Source organism: Gekko japonicus, unplaced genomic scaffold, assembly GCF_001447785.1.
Source record: "Gekko japonicus isolate JY-2015 unplaced genomic scaffold, Gekko_japonicus_V1.1 scaffold47, whole genome shotgun sequence".
Classification (NCBI taxonomy): Eukaryota; Metazoa; Chordata; class Lepidosauria; order Squamata; family Gekkonidae; genus Gekko; species Gekko japonicus.
In genome coordinates, this window is record NW_015165235.1 from 41963 (window position 1) to 59424 (window position 17462).

Below are 17462 nucleotides of genomic sequence, written 5' to 3' on the forward strand. Positions count from 1 at the left end.
GCACGAAAGCAATTATGTGAACTCCATATCCACACACACATGTACACTCATATCCTGTGCACATCCCTGCCAGCTGTGTGGACTGGTGAGGGTCAACTGGACACTGAAGTACACCTGGACATCAGGAACTGGAAACAGTTCTTAGAATGAGAGCTTCCGGCATGAGCCCTTAGGTCAGGCAAAGTGCATGACTTTAGAAACGGTGTCATGTAGCTCATCAGACATGCTGTAAACCTGACGTCAAACACCACAAGATCCAAGTACTTAAGCAGCCAAGGATCTGTGTATTGACACCTGCTGCATTCCTTGAAGCTCACAGGGCAGCCAAAATCAACTTAACTCTGGTAACTGATGCTAAATTCCTTCTCTTTTCACCACCAGAAACAATTTGGACTAAAGAGACAGGGGCATGCAGCAGGTGTAGAAATTAGTAAGAAGCAGTGTTATATCTCTCATACACAGGGCTCTAGACGGGGGGGAGCTCTCAGGTACGGCAACAAATCACATCCAAATTATATGCAAGATGAGGTGGTTGGAAAAAATGGCATCTGCGTGTTACGTTCTCCCTCTGTAACTTAATCACTCCTGAAGAAACAAAAATTGGGGTGCTGCCACAGCACCTTTAATAACTTCCAGAAAAGGTGCAGCTTTCCCAGTTTTTGCTATATTTCACCACCAATTTCTCTTGCTAGTTCTGGCCATCAGGAGATTGTAATTCTGCTCCAGAGCAATTTGTAGAGGAGAATGAGCCAACAGACTAGTGAAGAAAGTGTCTCACAGTGTAATCCTAAAAATACTTTCCTGGGACTAAGCCCCACTGAATAGACTTGAGTAGGATTCTGAGTAGACCTGCTTGGGATGGCACTATCAGAGAATTTAAAGGTTTGTGCAACTATCTCCCACTGAGGACTAGACAACTCAACAGAGTGGAGCCACTTAGAGGGAAAGTGGGAAAGAAGCATTTGGTTCTGTATGCCATGTTTAAGCCACCCAGTATTAAAAGATTAATAGCATGGCTTAAGAGTTCACACTGACTTGTTTACTTTACTCTTTGTCTTTTGGCAGCAGCAAGAGTGTGTTATAGTTATTCCAGTGATTTATATTCTCTACATATAAACATATAAATATTGATAAGGCATGATAACAAACTAACTTTGTAAAGACTGATACAAAGAAGCATAAACTATTCAGTACAAGTATTAAATATGCATATTCTGCATTGTCCAAGGTCAATTTTCCAAAACGGTTACTCTTGTTAGATGCCTGCTGTTTTTCAATGTAAACCTAGGTAAACACGACTCCTGCTAATCAAACCATCTTCAATACATTCAAAACTATTTGGATTCCTCCAAGACGTTTAGGTTAGTGAGACTGAGCTTCATTTATCTCATGTCGGCTTCAAACAGAATAATCTCAACTCAATAAAATCTCAAAGGACTTTCGTAGAGGAGCATTTGAACCTGTCAAAAGACCAAAGTTCTCCTTTCTGTCCCTGAACAGTGTGTTCTGTTTCACATAAATACTGTAGAAGGAAGTCTTTCTGTTGTTTCCAGCAAAGCCATTATGAGCTAACTGTAACAGCCTATTTCATTTGTTCCCATACGCCTAAATTATATCATTTTTAATTTATAAAAAATGCAATTTGTTTGGATTAATGTATTCTTCCACAATCACACAACCATAACTTTGCCATGATCTATGCAACCTTGGGAAAAATGTCAGGGAAGCAGATGGTAGTATTCTTTCATGTTATGGGAGTTTCTGCTTACACTTAAAGCAGCTGGTTGGAATCCAAGCAATTTAGACTTTCCATCATGTAACTTGCATAACCACTTTCCTGGCAAATGCCTTCCTGTTCCAAAAATGGAGAGTGTTGCATGAAGCATTAATTGACAATGTTCACTAAAACAGTAATCGGCTTTCTCTTTAAAAACTGAAACACAAATTTCCAGTTGTCTTATGAGAGCTAATAATGTTAGCGCCAATCTAACCACAGTACATTTTAAGAGGCAACCATTTATAGTTATTAGTATCAATAAATGGGAAACATACATTACACAGGGTTGGATTCCATGAATTTGGTGGTATTTTCCTCTAGCACAACTTCCAGAAGAACTATGTCCCACTAGAGCAAAGCTACTTTCACTAAAGAAGGCTCTGCTGCTTCATAGGATCCAACCCATCATTATTTTGATTCATGGACTTCCTCCTTGGTAGCAGATATGTGATATTTAAAAAAAAAAACATTCTCACCAGCATATTAATTGATAGCAACCTTGTTAGGGTCTCTCTCTCTCTCTCAATTAGATGTTTACTGAAAATATTTATTAGAGCAATAATCAGCTTTCTCATTAAAAAGCTCAAGCATAGATGGCCCTTTGGGGCCAGTAACACCTCTCTACTCTAATAACAGCACGTTTTAAGATATTATTCTTTAACCACTTACAATACCAATGCCTGGGAAAAGGAAAGTTGTACTGTGAAGTTCCTTCTATATAGCCCCATGCTAAGGTTAACACCAGGGAAGGAAGGTGGCATGGTATAACCCAATCTCAGCTGCTAAGCAGGGTTGGGACTTGGAAGACTGCAGAAGGCGGCAATGGCAAACCACCTCTTCTTCTCACTTGCTTTGCAAGCCCCTTGCTGGGGTGGCCACACAAGGTTAATTCCTCTTCTTGCTCAGGCAGGGCCAAAAGAGATCTAGGAACCGAGAACTTCCCAGATCTTGGAGACAGCATGTTGCTTAGATTTTGGGGATAAAAGACAACTGTAAACTTTAATGCAAGAACACTTGACTGAAAAAAAAACCAAGCTATACTTTAGGAATGGGTGACAAATGTGTAGCAGCAGAAGCTGTGTGAAATGCAGGCCTCTCCCCATCCCCACTACCTCCCCCCCAGTTGGACCTCGTGTCTCTCCCAGGGAACAGTCTGCTTGCTGACACATTAAGGGAATGTCACATAAAGTTTAACTTTCCTTTCTCACTTAGTTCCAGGCCTGCATGTGGGAAAGGATATGCTACAGCATCCCACTCCCCTGACTTTGTATCAGGAATGTTATATGACCTGTTGCAGTACATATCTCCTAAAAGTTAGGTCAGCCAAACAAAATGAATATATACATTGCAATGCCTGATAACTGTAGAAGGCAACAACTGTATTGTCACTCTACAGAAGAGGAGTTATTCTGTGGGAATATTAGTGCTAAGAACTGATGATGTAGCTGAACCTCTCAGGGTGAGCAGTCACTCACACAACTATGGTCCTTCCTGAGGACTTGAGGGATGCACTCTCTGATCCATCAGTTAGTGGTCCAACCCTGAGACCTTAAGACCATGTGTTCTTGTTTTACAAGAAACAAACAAGTATTCAATCTGACACAAAGGTACTATTCTCTTAATGAGTTCTTCAGAATCCTTCTCACATCCAACTTGAGCCATCTATAGGGTGAGAAGACTTGGGGCAAAAGAATTTTAAAGGACCAATTCTTGGGTTCTACACTGAGGCCCCTGCCACACGGCAGGGAAAACACTGGGAAAAGTGCGGCTTTTAAAAGCCGCAGCAAAGTTGAGACGCCGCGGCGGGATCCCACGGATCCCCTGAGCCGCGGCGCGCCTGGGTTATTTGGATGCTGTTTTGCCATGGATTTAAATTGCCTTGACTCGAACACTGAGAAAATCTGGAGTGGCAGGCAAATGCAGAAAGAACCTTGGACCCATTCCCGGGAAGGGAAATGGAGAGGGTTTTTTGTAACTATAGGATTAGCTAGCAAAATACCTTTTCATATTTCTAGTATTTTGCCTAATTGTTCTCAAGTATCTGTGTTTTCTAGGATTTCTGTTTAGATAGCAAAGTTTTGTTACAACTTAGCTTTGTGGATGTGAACGACCTGTTTAAAGAAATTCTACTCACATTGTGGCAGCTGCTCAGTTATGCCAACCATAATTGCATAGTGGAGCAATAACAAACATGCAGTTTCCTTTAGCTTAATGGCAGGGCAGATAATGCAGCTTGAAAAAGAAGGTATAACAATTCTTAACTAGTTTCAGAAGGCAGCTCTGACTCTTGAAAGCACCCCCCCCCCAAATCTTGGTGGTCTTTAGGTGTTCTGGCTTACAAAATAAAAAAATCGGGGGGGAGCTCTCAGGTACGGAGCTCCGGAAGAGAACCTCTAGGGGGCGGGGCGGTCACGTGGTGAAGCCCCGCCCCCTTCTTTACCCCGCCCTCTGCTTCGATCTTCATTCCGTTTGGGAATGAGGATGAAGCAGGAGGGTAAGTAGCCGGGCCTTCTGACACACTTCCGGTGATGTCAGGGGGTGTGGCATATGCTAATGAGTTATGCTAATGAGTTCCCCTAGCTCTTTTTCTACGAAATGACCCCTGGCTGTTTGTACTGGGAAGAGATTCCAAACTGGGATAGAGGGGGGAGGAGTTCTCTGTTCTCTGGTAGATTTAGAAGCTAAATGTTAAAACATATGACTCTGTGGTTCTTGGCAAAACAGTGTAGGGTGGAAACCGAGCAGAGTAGAGTAAGGCAGGTAAGGCCAGGATTAGTTGGAAATTACCCTCTAATGACTGAATTTTCAAAGTAAATGTACTGAACAGAATACAACAGGATGAAGGTCTTGCAGGTAAATTTTGAAGCCTAGTACATCCTAATCCTGTTATTTGACAGAGTTACAATTCTAAAATAACAAATATAAAATATCCACTGAAACTGTCTTGTAAGTAATAATTTGGGAGATGTTTACCAACTTGAAGTTCCACCTGCCTCCATTCTTCCTCTTTAGGTCTGTTCATTGAGGTTTTACATAGCCATCTGGAGAGTATTTTAATTTGCCACAACTGAAGGGCTTGTTAAAGGTAAAGGTAAAGGTTCCCTTGCTCGAAAGCCAGTCGAATCCGACTCTAGGGTTGCGGTGCTCATCTCTGTTTCAAAGCTGAAGAGCCAGCACTGTCCGAAGACGTTTCCGTGGTCATGTGGCCAGCATGACTAAACACCAAGGCGCACGGAACGCTGTTACCTTCCCACCGAAGTGGTACCTATTTATCTACTTGCAATTTCTTGCTTTCGAACTGCTAGGTTGGCAGGAGCTGGAACTAGAGACAGGAGCTCACCCCGTCTTGCGGCACCCGGGTCTTGAACTGCTGAACTACTGACCTTCCACAGCCTGCAGTTCAGCGTCTTAACCACTTGAGCCACCGCAGCTCCATGAAGGGCTTGTTACAAACCCGTATTTGTAATCAGTATGAAAAAAACATTACCTTCAGTCAGCGTAAGTCTCCTTTTCCCCAGCAGGAAGAAAGGAGGAAGAGCCAACTAAGAACACCTGACTACATGTTCGCTTTTCAGTGGTTACATTTTTGGCACTTCTGCCTTGCCTTCTGGGTAACTGTGCTACCCCATACTCTCAATACATGTGACAATTATTTTCTGTGAATAGGACAATGCACATCTTTTCCATCTTTAGTATGCACGATTAGAAACCTTGCTTCATCGTGGCTATGCATTCATGTACATCAAAGGCTGAAAATGCGCACACTACCCTAATATAAAATGGCGATCTCACCTACTGGGAGAATTTCAGATACAGCACACTCCCACTACGCAGGGCAGGAGCACCAAAAACATAATGACTGAAAAGGACTTATGAAAGCAGTATATTAAAGTAGATGTTCTTGACTGATTGTGATGATCTCGGTAGGATGCAGGAAGGGTGGTTATTCAAGCAATGGAAAATATGTAAAAAAAATAAAAAGTATATGTATTTTGAAAATGCATATGTATGCACTCCTGTAGAAAGACTTACTGTGCATCCTGCTATGAAAAAGTGCATGTAAAGCATTAATTAGAATACAGAATTATCCATTCCACATGCAAAGTGGTAACATTAAACAGCTGTCACTGGAACAGCAGTAAGTCTATGGGTTTCAAACGGTCAAAGTAAAGATAACTAGAAAGAGAATGTACAGCTGTGAGAAGCTGTTTTGCTTACAACTGAGGAAGTATTGGAGTGTGACTCGACCATATGATGAAATCAGTATGTTTTACATACTCTTTAGCAAGGTTTTTCTAAGCAGAAGACAAATATATAGCCTCGACTAGCCCTCCCTGATGAAATATGATGACTTTCTCCTGGAATAACAGTTAGAGGAAGCTGGAAACAACTGGATTAGGAACAACCTCCCTTTGCTTATCAAACTGGCCTAAGTGGGTGCGCAAAAATCATGAACCGGCATGAAATATTAGTCTGATAACGTTGCTGAGAGTGCTGCCCCACTACTGGAGCTCTCCTGCTCTGGAAACTCCTGCTGCAGTACCACATGAATGTCCCCTTTCCCTGCATCACCCCCAAGAGTAATTATGTCCAAGCATCCTCTTTTTCTTCTCATTTAAGATGCTCTGTGGCACCTTGAAGGCTAACTTATTATTGTGCTAACATATTATTCAAGTTCAGTAGCACCTTAAACACCAACGAGATTTCCAGGGTATAAGCTTTTGAAAGTCAAAGCTCCCTTCATCAGAAGCAAGCAGGAATAGATCCCCAATCCCTTATAGCCCAATATTTATTGTGCATAAGGTTTTGTGGCTCTAGTCCACCAAAGCTTACACTACAAGATATCTATTAGTCTTTAAGGCACCAGAAGACTCCTTTTGTTTTTGCTGGAACAGACCAACAGTGCAATCTTAAACAGAATTGCACCCTTGTAATCCCATTGACAATAAATGCTTACTGTCTGGAATGTTTCATCCAACACAGCCTGCTATTCCCGCAAGTAATATAAGATGTTACGCTGATAATTTATGGCTCTCAAGCATGGCAACTTTCATGACTTATGATGCTCCAAAATGTGCACTAGAGACTAGAAAAGATACTCCAGCTGAAATCCACACATTCTAACGTGTGTCTTGTATTGCCTTCGGGAAGAAAAACTCCCCTAAGTGATTAATCTATATGCTTTGTCTCCGTAGCACATTGTTATTAACAGTATGGTCTGACTGGGTAAGAAGTATATGAATGAAAGTAATTTCAAAAAGAAACCCCCAAACAGTTATTATAATGAGAACAGTTTTTTTCTTTTTAATAAGAGCAACAGAAAGGAGACACGTACTGAAACATTTCTTCCCATTTTCCTCAAGTTCATAGCCGTCGTAACACTGGCAGACATAGGATCCGGGGGTATTTACACATATCTGTTCACAGTCGTGTTTTTCGACTTCGCATAGATCCTGTGCTACAAAAATTAAAATCAACACAATGTTATAGTAATTATACAAAGAACTTCTCTTGTATTCTGTTTAAGTTGCAAATTGAAAATATACATTAGAAAAGTATAACCAAACCACAAGATAATAGATGGATCAATTAAAAACAGGAAAAGGAAAATATTGATTTTGATTTATGACTCTTTGAACCATACTGTACAAAGTAAAAGAGATCACAATATGTTCCTTAAACTTAAAGATTAAATATCAACAACAGGCACTTCATTTAATGATTTCTAACCACGTTTGGGTCTTTGCACTTTTTTTGCAACCTCAGGCATTTGACCCAGGGGGTTTAGAAAAATCTGAAGTCGAATATGAGACTGAAGTAAAAATAAACAAATACATTTTAGCACAAGTCCCATATAAACAATTTCATTATTTTTTAAACAAAAACAGAAAACTATGAATGGGATACATACTGGCGTGTATGACCGAGATCTGGGTACGGGATGGGGAGACTGTGGCTCTCTCCCAGCTTGCCCCACCGGGGTTCTCGGTCCTCCACCAATCACAGACTAAGGGGCAGGGGTGAGGAGTGGCTATATTCATTCGGGAGGCTTACTCCTTCAGGGCACTCCCACCTGTGGAGATTACGGGCGTGGAGTGTGTCGGCCTGATGCTGGAAGTTGGAGTGAGTTTGGCTATCTGGCTGGTGTACTGACCGCCTAACACACTGGCCAGTAGTCTGCTGTCCCTGCTGGAGGCCATATCAGGAGCACCCTAGACGGGTAGTCATGGGTGATTTCAACGTCCATGCCGATGACGCGGCTTCTACCTGGGCTACGGATCTAGTGTCGTCCATGGCGGCACTGGGACTCTTGCTATTCGTATCAGCCCCCACGCATCGGGCCGGTCACACGCTCGATTTGATCTTCGCAGCAGGGTTGATTGTGGACCGGATTACTGTGGAAGCGGTACCATGGTCGGACCACTATGCACTGAAGGCCCATCTGAATGTGCCACCCTGACCCCGTTTAGGCGGCGAGTAGATTTTAGCTCATCCAAGGAGCCAAATGGACCCAATATGGCTTCAGATGGCTCTTCGGGATCCGAGGACCCCCTGCGGCTCATTGGATGAGCTTGTGGAGGACTGGCATGGCCGACTCTCTGCAGCCATCGACGAGATCGCTCCCAGGCGCCCTCTCCGCACCCGCATCAGGCTGGTGCCTTGGTATACCCAGGAGCTTCAGCTGATGAAGCGAGAGCTGAGATGGTTAGATAGATGGTGGTGCCGTGTTCGCAACGAGGCATCAAGAGCATCCTATAGGACGTTTATGAGATCTTATGAGACGGAAGTCAAGGCCGCAAAGAGAGGATTCTATGCAACCAGGATTGCATCTGCGAGCTCGAGCCCATCCCAATTATTTAGAATAATTTGGTCTTTAACGGCTCTGCCACAGGGCAGGCGAAATGCTAGGGAATTGGATATTGGCTGTGAGGCATTTGCGAGCTACTTTGCAGATAAAGTCTTGGTGCTCCGCCGCGACCTCCCCGCCACAGTTGAAACAGTGAGTGAACTTGAGGCCCCTTGCACACCTTCGGTTCCGGGTTTGGAGTGTTTCGGCTGGCTCAGCCTGGAGAAAGTTGACAGACTGCTGGTTTCTGTGCGCCCAACCACATGCTGCCTTGATCCGTGCCCCTCCTGGCTTATTAGAGCAAGTCACGAGGGGTTGCGAGGTGCCCTCAGGGAAATTATCAACATGTCCCTCTTGGAGGGATGGTTCCCGGGTGCACTCAAGGAAGCGATGGTCCGCCCTCTCTTGAAAAAACCTTCTTTGGACCCGGCCGAATTGGCCAACTATTGGCCGGTGTCCAACTTGCCCTATTTGGGCAAGCTTATTGAGAGGGCGGTGGCGTTACAGCTACAGGGCTTTCTAGATGATGCTTCCGTCCTAGATCCCGTCCAGTTGGGCTTTCGCCCGGGGCATGGGGCAGAGACAGTACTGGTCGCTCTTACTGACAATTACTGGTCGCTCTTACTGACGACCTACGAAGACATCTGGATCGAGGCGGTGTGGCGGCACCGGTGTTGTTAGAACTGTCGGCTGTGTTTGATATGGTCGACTGCCAGTTGCTGACCCACCGCCTCGCCGACGTGGGGATTCAGGGGCTTGCCCTTCAATGGCTTGCCTCTTTTCTCCAAGGTCGGGGACAAAGGGTGGTGATAGGGGAACAGCAGTCCCGGAGACATCCTCTTGAATGTGGGGTGCCTCAGGGGGCAGTGCTGTCCCCGATGTTGTTTAACATCTACATGCACCCCCTTGCCCAGATTGCCCAGAGGTATGGGCTTGGGTGTCATCAATATGCAGATGACACCCACTCTATCTGATGTTGGGCGGCCGGTCGGGCTCTAGTCAAGAAGATCTGCACCGGGCGTTGCAGGCTATGGCTGGTTGGCTTCAACTGAGTCGGCTGAAGCTAAACCCGGCAAAGACGGAGGTCCTGGGCCTGAGTCAGGGTGGCCTGGGGTTGGGGCTCCCTCTCCTGACCCTTCGTAGGGTACCTTTGGTGCCAGCGCCGGAGGTTAGGAGTTTGGGAGTGCTCCTGGACTCCTTGTTAATGATGGAGGCCCAGGTGGCAGCCACTGCTAAGTCGGCTTTCTACCATCTTCAGCTAGCTTGGCAGTTGGTTCCCTTCCTCGACCGCGATGACTTGGCCACAGTGATCCATGCGACGGTCACCTCGAGGCTGGACTACTGTAACACTCTTTACATGGGGTTGCCGTTGTCGCAAATCCGGAAGGTGCAGCTGGTGCAGAATGCTGTGGCCAGGCTGTTGATGGGTCTTCCTAGCCGGGACCACATCTGGCCTGTGCTGAAAGCACTGCACTGGCTGCCAATAGCGTACCGGATTCACTTCAAAGTGCTGGTTCTTACTTTTAAAGCCCTAGATGGCCGGGGTCCAACATACCTAAGGGACCGCCTTTCCCCATATGTTCCCCTGTGGGCACTACGGTCGTGAACGTAACATCTCCTGACAATTCCAGGCCCCAAGTAGGCCAGGCTGGCTACCACCAGGGCCAGAGCTTTTTCAGTGGCGGCTCCCACCTGCTGGAACGAGCTCCCGGAGGAGATCCGGGCCCTGCAGGACCTTGTGCAGTTCTGCAGGGCCTGCAAGATGGAGCTCTTCCACCAGGCTTTTGAGTAGGAGCCGCCACTATTTTACCATCATTAGCTCTGGCCCTGGGAATGAGAGAACAACAGCGCCATATGGAACTGGCAGCACTGATTGGGTGTACCATCTTCAAGACATCATCTTAATGGAAGATCTTGTTCGAACATCTAGAGCACTTAATAGGTTGTAATTAATGGGTAACATAGTAGTGATGTTTTTATCTGTTTTATGTGTTGGCTTTGCCTGCCTGTAAGCTGCCCTGAGCCCGCGTTGCGGGGAGGGTGGGCTATAAATTGAAATTATAAATAAATACATAAAAATAGATAATACTGATGTTTCAGATGCCTAGACATAACTACGAAAATGTATTTTGTATAAAAAGCAAAATACTTCATTTGGGACTACACGTTCAGCATGCAGCATGACAGATACACGCTTGCCTTTCCAGAGCATGATACTCATACTTTCTTTACCTGCATAAGTAAAGTCACAAAATTAAAAATAAAGGGCTCAGTTCATCTCTTAGTCCCATGGACATAGCTGGCTTAGGATTCAGTGGTGTTCTCTTCCCCATTTCCCTAGTTGGCTTTTAGCAATGCCATTCTATTTTATATCTAGCACATTGTTATCTCATCCTTCCTTACTCAAAGGAGCTAATGGCAGTATACAATTTATGTATGTATGTATTTATTTATTTAATTGGATTTATGAATCGCCCACCCTGCAAGCACGCTCTGGGTGATTTACAACCTTAAAACATTTAAAATATAATTGACATAGAATTAAAATTATCTCAGTAAAACAGTAAATTATAAATTAAGTCCAATCCAAGATGGCATAATAGTCCTCCTTTGCCAGCCACACCACCGTCCCGCATGGCAGGTTCTCACTTCCCCATTTTATCACCCTGTGAGATGGGTGTGGCTGACAGTGTGTAACTGGCCCAGCAAGGTCAACCAGCAAGCTTCGAGGCAGAGTGGAGATTCAGACCTTAGTCTTCCAGAACCTACACTGGCACTCAAACTGCTACACCATACTGCTTCTCAGGGGCATTATTTTTCTTAGTAGGAGCTTATGTGCAGCCTGTTTGTACCCTTTGTGCTTGGCACTGGCCTGATTATTTACTCCAATTGAGTTATTCCCCCACAGGAACATAGTAGAAGTTATTGGCTAGGCTAGGGTACCCCAGAGAAGAGCAGAATATTCAAAGTGGATAATACTTTTTAAAGATGTTTACACAAACGAAACATTGGCAGTGCAAATCCAAAAAACCCTCCCCATAAATTCCAAACCAACAAACTGCACAAGATGGCAGTAAAATTCCAATCACTTAAAAAAAACCCTTTAAATAATTCTTTCTCTGTAAACCTATTGAAAGAAGTGTGCATGAACACAAAAACTTATACCCAGAATAAAACTTTGTTGGTCTTAAAGGTGCCAGTGGACTCAAACTTTGTTCTGCTGCTTCAGACCAACACGGCTACCCCCTGAATCTATCTTACTGAAAACAGGAATGGATGAGCTTTAGCAGACCTTCCCAGGGAGGAAATTCCACAATACCGGCATCGAGAACGAAAATGGCCTGATCTGCACGGTCAGTGGTTTTATATTTATTGGCGACCCTTTGTTTCACCGTTTCTTTAGCTTCTATTAGAAATTACACTAGTTATTCCAGCTCTTTGCACACCTCTCACAGGTGTAGGTCTCCGTCATAATGGCTTGTATGCAACTGAAATTGGATAATATTACTATGTGGCTAATCAATGAACAAAATGGTACTGAGGAAAATGGCACAAAAAGCTATTTCAGAAAACCTAATAGAGGATTTTTGATGGCACTGTGCAAGAAAGGTCTTGGAGAATTTAGAGTTGATGCCTTCAAGTCATTGACTCACAATGTTTCCTCAACTGGTCCAACTGACTGCACACACCAGACAGTGCTAACAAAAATTAACAAGCCTTCGGTATTAGTTGCTATATCCACTGGTACGGTCCTCAATACTATTACAATGAAAGAAAGTACTACCACTGATTTCAATGAATTCTGGACTGCAGCCAGTATTTTTCTTAAGAGATTACTGAAGTTATCTGTGCACTGCAAACTTTGTGCGGCAACTGGCTTTGAAAAAATTAATTGGAAACTGATCCTAGACCTTAGACAAATACATCTGGAATATGTTGACAATGCATTGTCACAGAATATAAACATGTCTGATTTATCTCTGCCGAGACTAGAGAACAACTGAGGAATGCATTGTTGGCTTTACATGTTTTTAGAGATTCAACAGCAAAGGCACTAGCTAAAGCAACCTAGAACTGCATTAATTAGAACCTAACTCCTGCTAAACTGCATCTGCTGTTTTTCTACATTCTGTGAGCTGGATCCAGACAGCTTTTTCACTCAGTCTCACCTACTTCCACCTACTTATTCCAGCCCCTGTTGCACATGCCTTTTGTCCATGCAGGTTCCATGACCTCCAGCATAGCCTTTGGGGGGCGGGGTCAAAGGGGACAGTCTTCTTCCTTTTTCATCAGTGGAAAAGCTTGTTGGATCCAACCCTACATATAAGGAATGGGTTGAATCCAGAGTACCATAAGCACAGCTACTGTCACAGAACAGAACTATCCCATCTCCCCATTCCCCATTCAGTGCCCTGAAATACTGCCTCAGGTATTAGGGGAAACCCCCAAGGCACAATGTGGCGAGTCTGTAGTGGGATTAGCAAAAACCACTCTCCCTCTTCCATTGGTCTCCCTCTTCCAAGGGTCTTTCAGCAGGCAGAAAGTGAGGCTACAACCCAATGTTTCTATATTTACCATGTCTATGGAACAACAACAAAAAAAGGTCTCACAGCACCATCAGCAGTTTGTACCTCCATAGCTGCTATTTATCAAGGAAGGGCAAAATCTTCTGGAACCTCCCCCCGCCACCCCCATACTTGCTAGGAAAAAAATACCTCAGGGATCTAGCTTTAGATGAGGACCCGCGAAACTAACATGATGAATTGATATTTCCCCCCTACCCTTTCTTCCCTTCTGTATCCCACTTTTTAATGAGAAAATGATTTTTTTAAAAAATTTAAAACGAGAAGAGCAACAGGATTCTGCTCTGATGGTTTTTGCTACAAGAACAGTAATAAATTTTCTAAAATGTTAAGCGCCGAAGTGCCACATGAATCCAGTTGACATACATATGCTAATTACTTGTTTGTCACTCTGCAGGGTGACAAAAACAAAAGAGAAAGACAAAAACAAAAGAGAATTGCAGATGTATCTTTATCATGTATACTAGAAAACATCTAGCAATTTAGAAATAGCAAATATCATGCACAGTTTTGGGACAGAATGTAATTGTCAATGAGCGAGGGAAAAAATGCAATCCCTACCCAAAACACCTAGAAATGCAAAATGTAAAGAAAAGGTTTTCTGGGACAGGGGATTAGAGGTAGGGAAGGATACTGGACTAGGTACATTAACTACGCTAGCAGTTTCAGGTGGGTAGCCTTGTTGGACCGCAGTAGTGCCAGCGTCACCTTAAAGTCCAACAAGATTTCCAAGGTATAAGCTTTCAAGCATCAACGCTCTCTTAAAGCTTATACCCCAGAAATCTCATGGGTCTTTAAGGTACTATAGGCCTTGAACAGACTGGAATAGGAGATTGCTGAATTACAAGTTATTACAACACTCAGGACAATGGAACCCCAGGACTTGACAGATATATCGGGTTCTTATCTCACTACACGTGCTAAGCTCTCTTATGCCCAGCATTAAATTTTGTTGGTCTTAAAGGTGCCATTGGACTCATACTTAGTTCTCACATTCACTTGTTAACTCTTTTATTTGTATGCTAATTTGCTGCTATTCACAGGTCTTACCAACTGCTTTAATCCAATCTTATCTATACATATCACTCAGTTACTTATGCATCTTGACTCGTTTCCAGAATATCCTGCTGAGTTCTCTTCTTCTTTTGGAAAGGGCAGTATAGATTACAGGTGGAATTATACTGTTTTTCTGCTCCAGCCAATGGTAGCCCATGTTGTGGAACAGAGAAAAACCTCAGGACACAAGTTGCTCTACACGTTACAGACTGTGGGGGGGGGGGGATTTTGCCATTTTCAGTGGCATCCCCATTTTTCTTATAATAGGTACTTCCATTTTGTGATGCTCTTTTCCAGACTTTTTAGATGTTAATGCACTAATAATATATCCAGCCGGGCATTTTACTTTACTAGTCAGAATCAGATGAGATATGAAATGTTCTCATTTTCCAAGAAGAAACTATGAACACATTCATATAAAATGTCCTCTCACATTTGAGTCCTTCTATTCTCTACCACCCAAAAGAATATGTTTATGAATATGTTAGATATAAGAAAGATAAAGCAGAATACTCACTACTGCAAGTCATCTGGTCTGAATTTAGAATATATCCCTGCTTACATTTACATACATAAGAGCCAGGTGTGTTGATGCAGAAATGGTCACAACCATGCTTTATGATGCTGCACATGTGTTGGACTGAAAGAAAAAGACCAAATGTTAACTCATAATTGCATAATTAAACTAAATTTTGTCTCTAATAGACAGATAGATGATAGAAGAACTGTCCAAAAAAATTTTTCAGCAGAGAAGAGGAACAGTATTATTATAGTCATAAAGTATGTACCAACATGTTCTTTTCAACCAGAAAACTTTTATAGACATCAAAATGATAAAGAGCATACAGAAGTATAACAATTAGACAAAGAACTGTTCTCCAAGAATATTACAATCAGTTGCATCCTGCCAAAAAAATCTCAGCTGAGAGAAGGATTTCTATGGCTTCCCCCTCCTTGCTGCAGCCCCAACACCCCCCTTGAAATGCTGCCATTTGACAGGCAACCTTCCATGAACAACACGAGGGGGGAACTGAAGGTCTGCTGCAGGACGAAAGGATCAGTGGAAACCCCTCCCCCTCAGCAAATGATCATGGGATCCAACCCAAGTCATCTTTTATTTGTATATATGACTATAGACTTGATCTCTTTGTTTTGTTCAAAATTCTGGTCATCTGTATATGGGCACATCTTCTTTTTAAATACTTAATATTTTCAGTAAAGCTTGTAAAATGTATATCTTACCACAAAGTTTAGTCTGGAACACAGAAGTCAGGGTTTCAATCTGGCTGAAATTCGCTACCAAAAAGACGTGCTCTTCATACGGTTCACTCCCAATAGACTTGAGTGTGTTCATATCTACCCTCCCCACGCCAATAGCAAAAATAAGGATTCCTGAGTTCCGGGCTTTTGCTGCAACCTCTGCCACAGGATCCTGAGGTCTTCCATCAGTCACTATCATGATAATTCTGGGCACATTCTGGCTGAGTGGCCGAGCCCCTTCAGATTCTGAAAACGCAATGTTCATTGCGTATTGAATGGCTAATCCTGTCATGGTACCAGTAGCCAAGTGCATCATTCTTTTCACTGCTCTCTCCACATCTTGTCTCCTCCTGAAGGTCTTCAGGGAAAATTCGTGTTTCACCGTGCTGCCGTACTGAATGAGACCCACTCTGGTGACGTCTGGGCCAATGTCCAAAAATTGCAAGATGGTTAAGATGAATTCTTTAACTTTTTCAAAGTCATAAGGGCGAACACTACGAGAGCTGTCAATGACGAATACAAGGTCTAGCTGCTTGTTACTGCAAGAATTTTCTAGAGGGGGAGGGAAACAGAAGACAAGATGTATGCAACTAGCTATATATGGGAAACCATTCCCAAATTAACATAGATTGGTCAAGTAGAGTGCAATGATTTGGAATGAGAACCAGCAAACAAAATATATTCTATAAACCAGATATTCTATATATTCTATAAATATATATTCTATAAACCACCATTAGAACAGCACTTAGGCTAGCCAAACAGCACTTCTCTTGGTGGAAGGGGGAGGTTCCTTTTTGGCTCCTCCTCCTCCCATTGCAGAAACCCATCTCATCCCCCACACTATTTGTGTAAGTCCCCTGTCCTCCAAATACAGTATTTTGTGGGTCTCAGTGGGCAGCAGTGGAGGGAAGAGGCAGGAAAGTCCCATACCACAAACTTTGTTCCACATGCATAACTTTGAATTGAGCCCTGTTGTAGCTCTTATAGGAAATTAGGCTACATTGCAACTAGTAGCAGATATTTAATGTTATAGGCTCTTATCTTCAGACTGCTTATTACAAGGTTATGGAAGCCAATACTACATCATATATGGTTCAGGGCATTGCAAAGTCAAAGGAAGTTAAATAATTTACTTGATCTCTTATTGCATTCTGAATTGCTGAAGGATATAAACCACATGTTTGTGCAAGTAATTGAGGGACAGGAAATGCCCCTATTTCCATTTGGTTCTTTGCAGACCTTTTGTCAGCAATCAGAAATGATTGTGGGTATGGAACAGCGATGCTATTTGCAGACTATGAAGTAACTGTATGGTTTTATTCACTTCAAGGTTTCTTCACAGACAGAGAACTATAGAAAAGTTGCTCAGTTATTCAAAATTAGGGGATGCTGAACATGTGCCAAAAATAAGCAGAAATAGCATTTCACTCCTAATAGGATTCAGAAATGCTGGCATATTTATCCATTTTCCATATCATTATCTCATTTTTGTAGCAAATTACAGCTTATGTCTTGACCAGAATAAAACACTAATAATCATAGTAGTATAATTACGTACAGATAGAGAGATATTTGCAGAAATGACATCAGAAAGAAAAGGGCTATATTTAGTCTGGTCAACATTGTACATGAGCCCAAACTAGGAATTCTGGTCCCTGGAACTGAGAAAGTAGGTCCACTTCACTTGTTTTTCTTCCAACTATGCTGTAAAGCTGGAATTCTCTAATGTTGATTCAGATGTAGTTGAAAAAAAGATATTGTGTGAGTTTCTTACGATTTGTATTAAAAATTCCGCTATAATTTTTTTTTGACCGAAATACAGTGAAAGTAGAAGCCATAATGCTGATATATTTGATATATATAGCCACTATAGTGTACGGATTAAGAGTGTCAGACTAGAATCTGGAAGACCCAGGTTTGAATCCCCACACTCCCA

At 42.9% G+C, this 17462-nt stretch overlaps 1 protein-coding gene across 1 annotated transcript in view; it reads right to left on the bottom strand.

The window, feature by feature from the left end:
* MATN2 (matrilin 2) overlaps nt 1-17462 on the bottom strand; it is a 56666-nt gene that overhangs the window by 34201 nt on the left and 5003 nt on the right. The window contains exons 2-4 of the mRNA XM_015409817.1: nt 15506-16075; nt 14781-14903; nt 7113-7235 (exon numbers count right to left, since the gene is read on the bottom strand). Coding sequence (XP_015265303.1) covers nt 7113-7235; nt 14781-14903; nt 15506-16075 — 816 coding nt within the window. The remainder of the gene's footprint in view (nt 1-7112; nt 7236-14780; nt 14904-15505; nt 16076-17462) is intronic.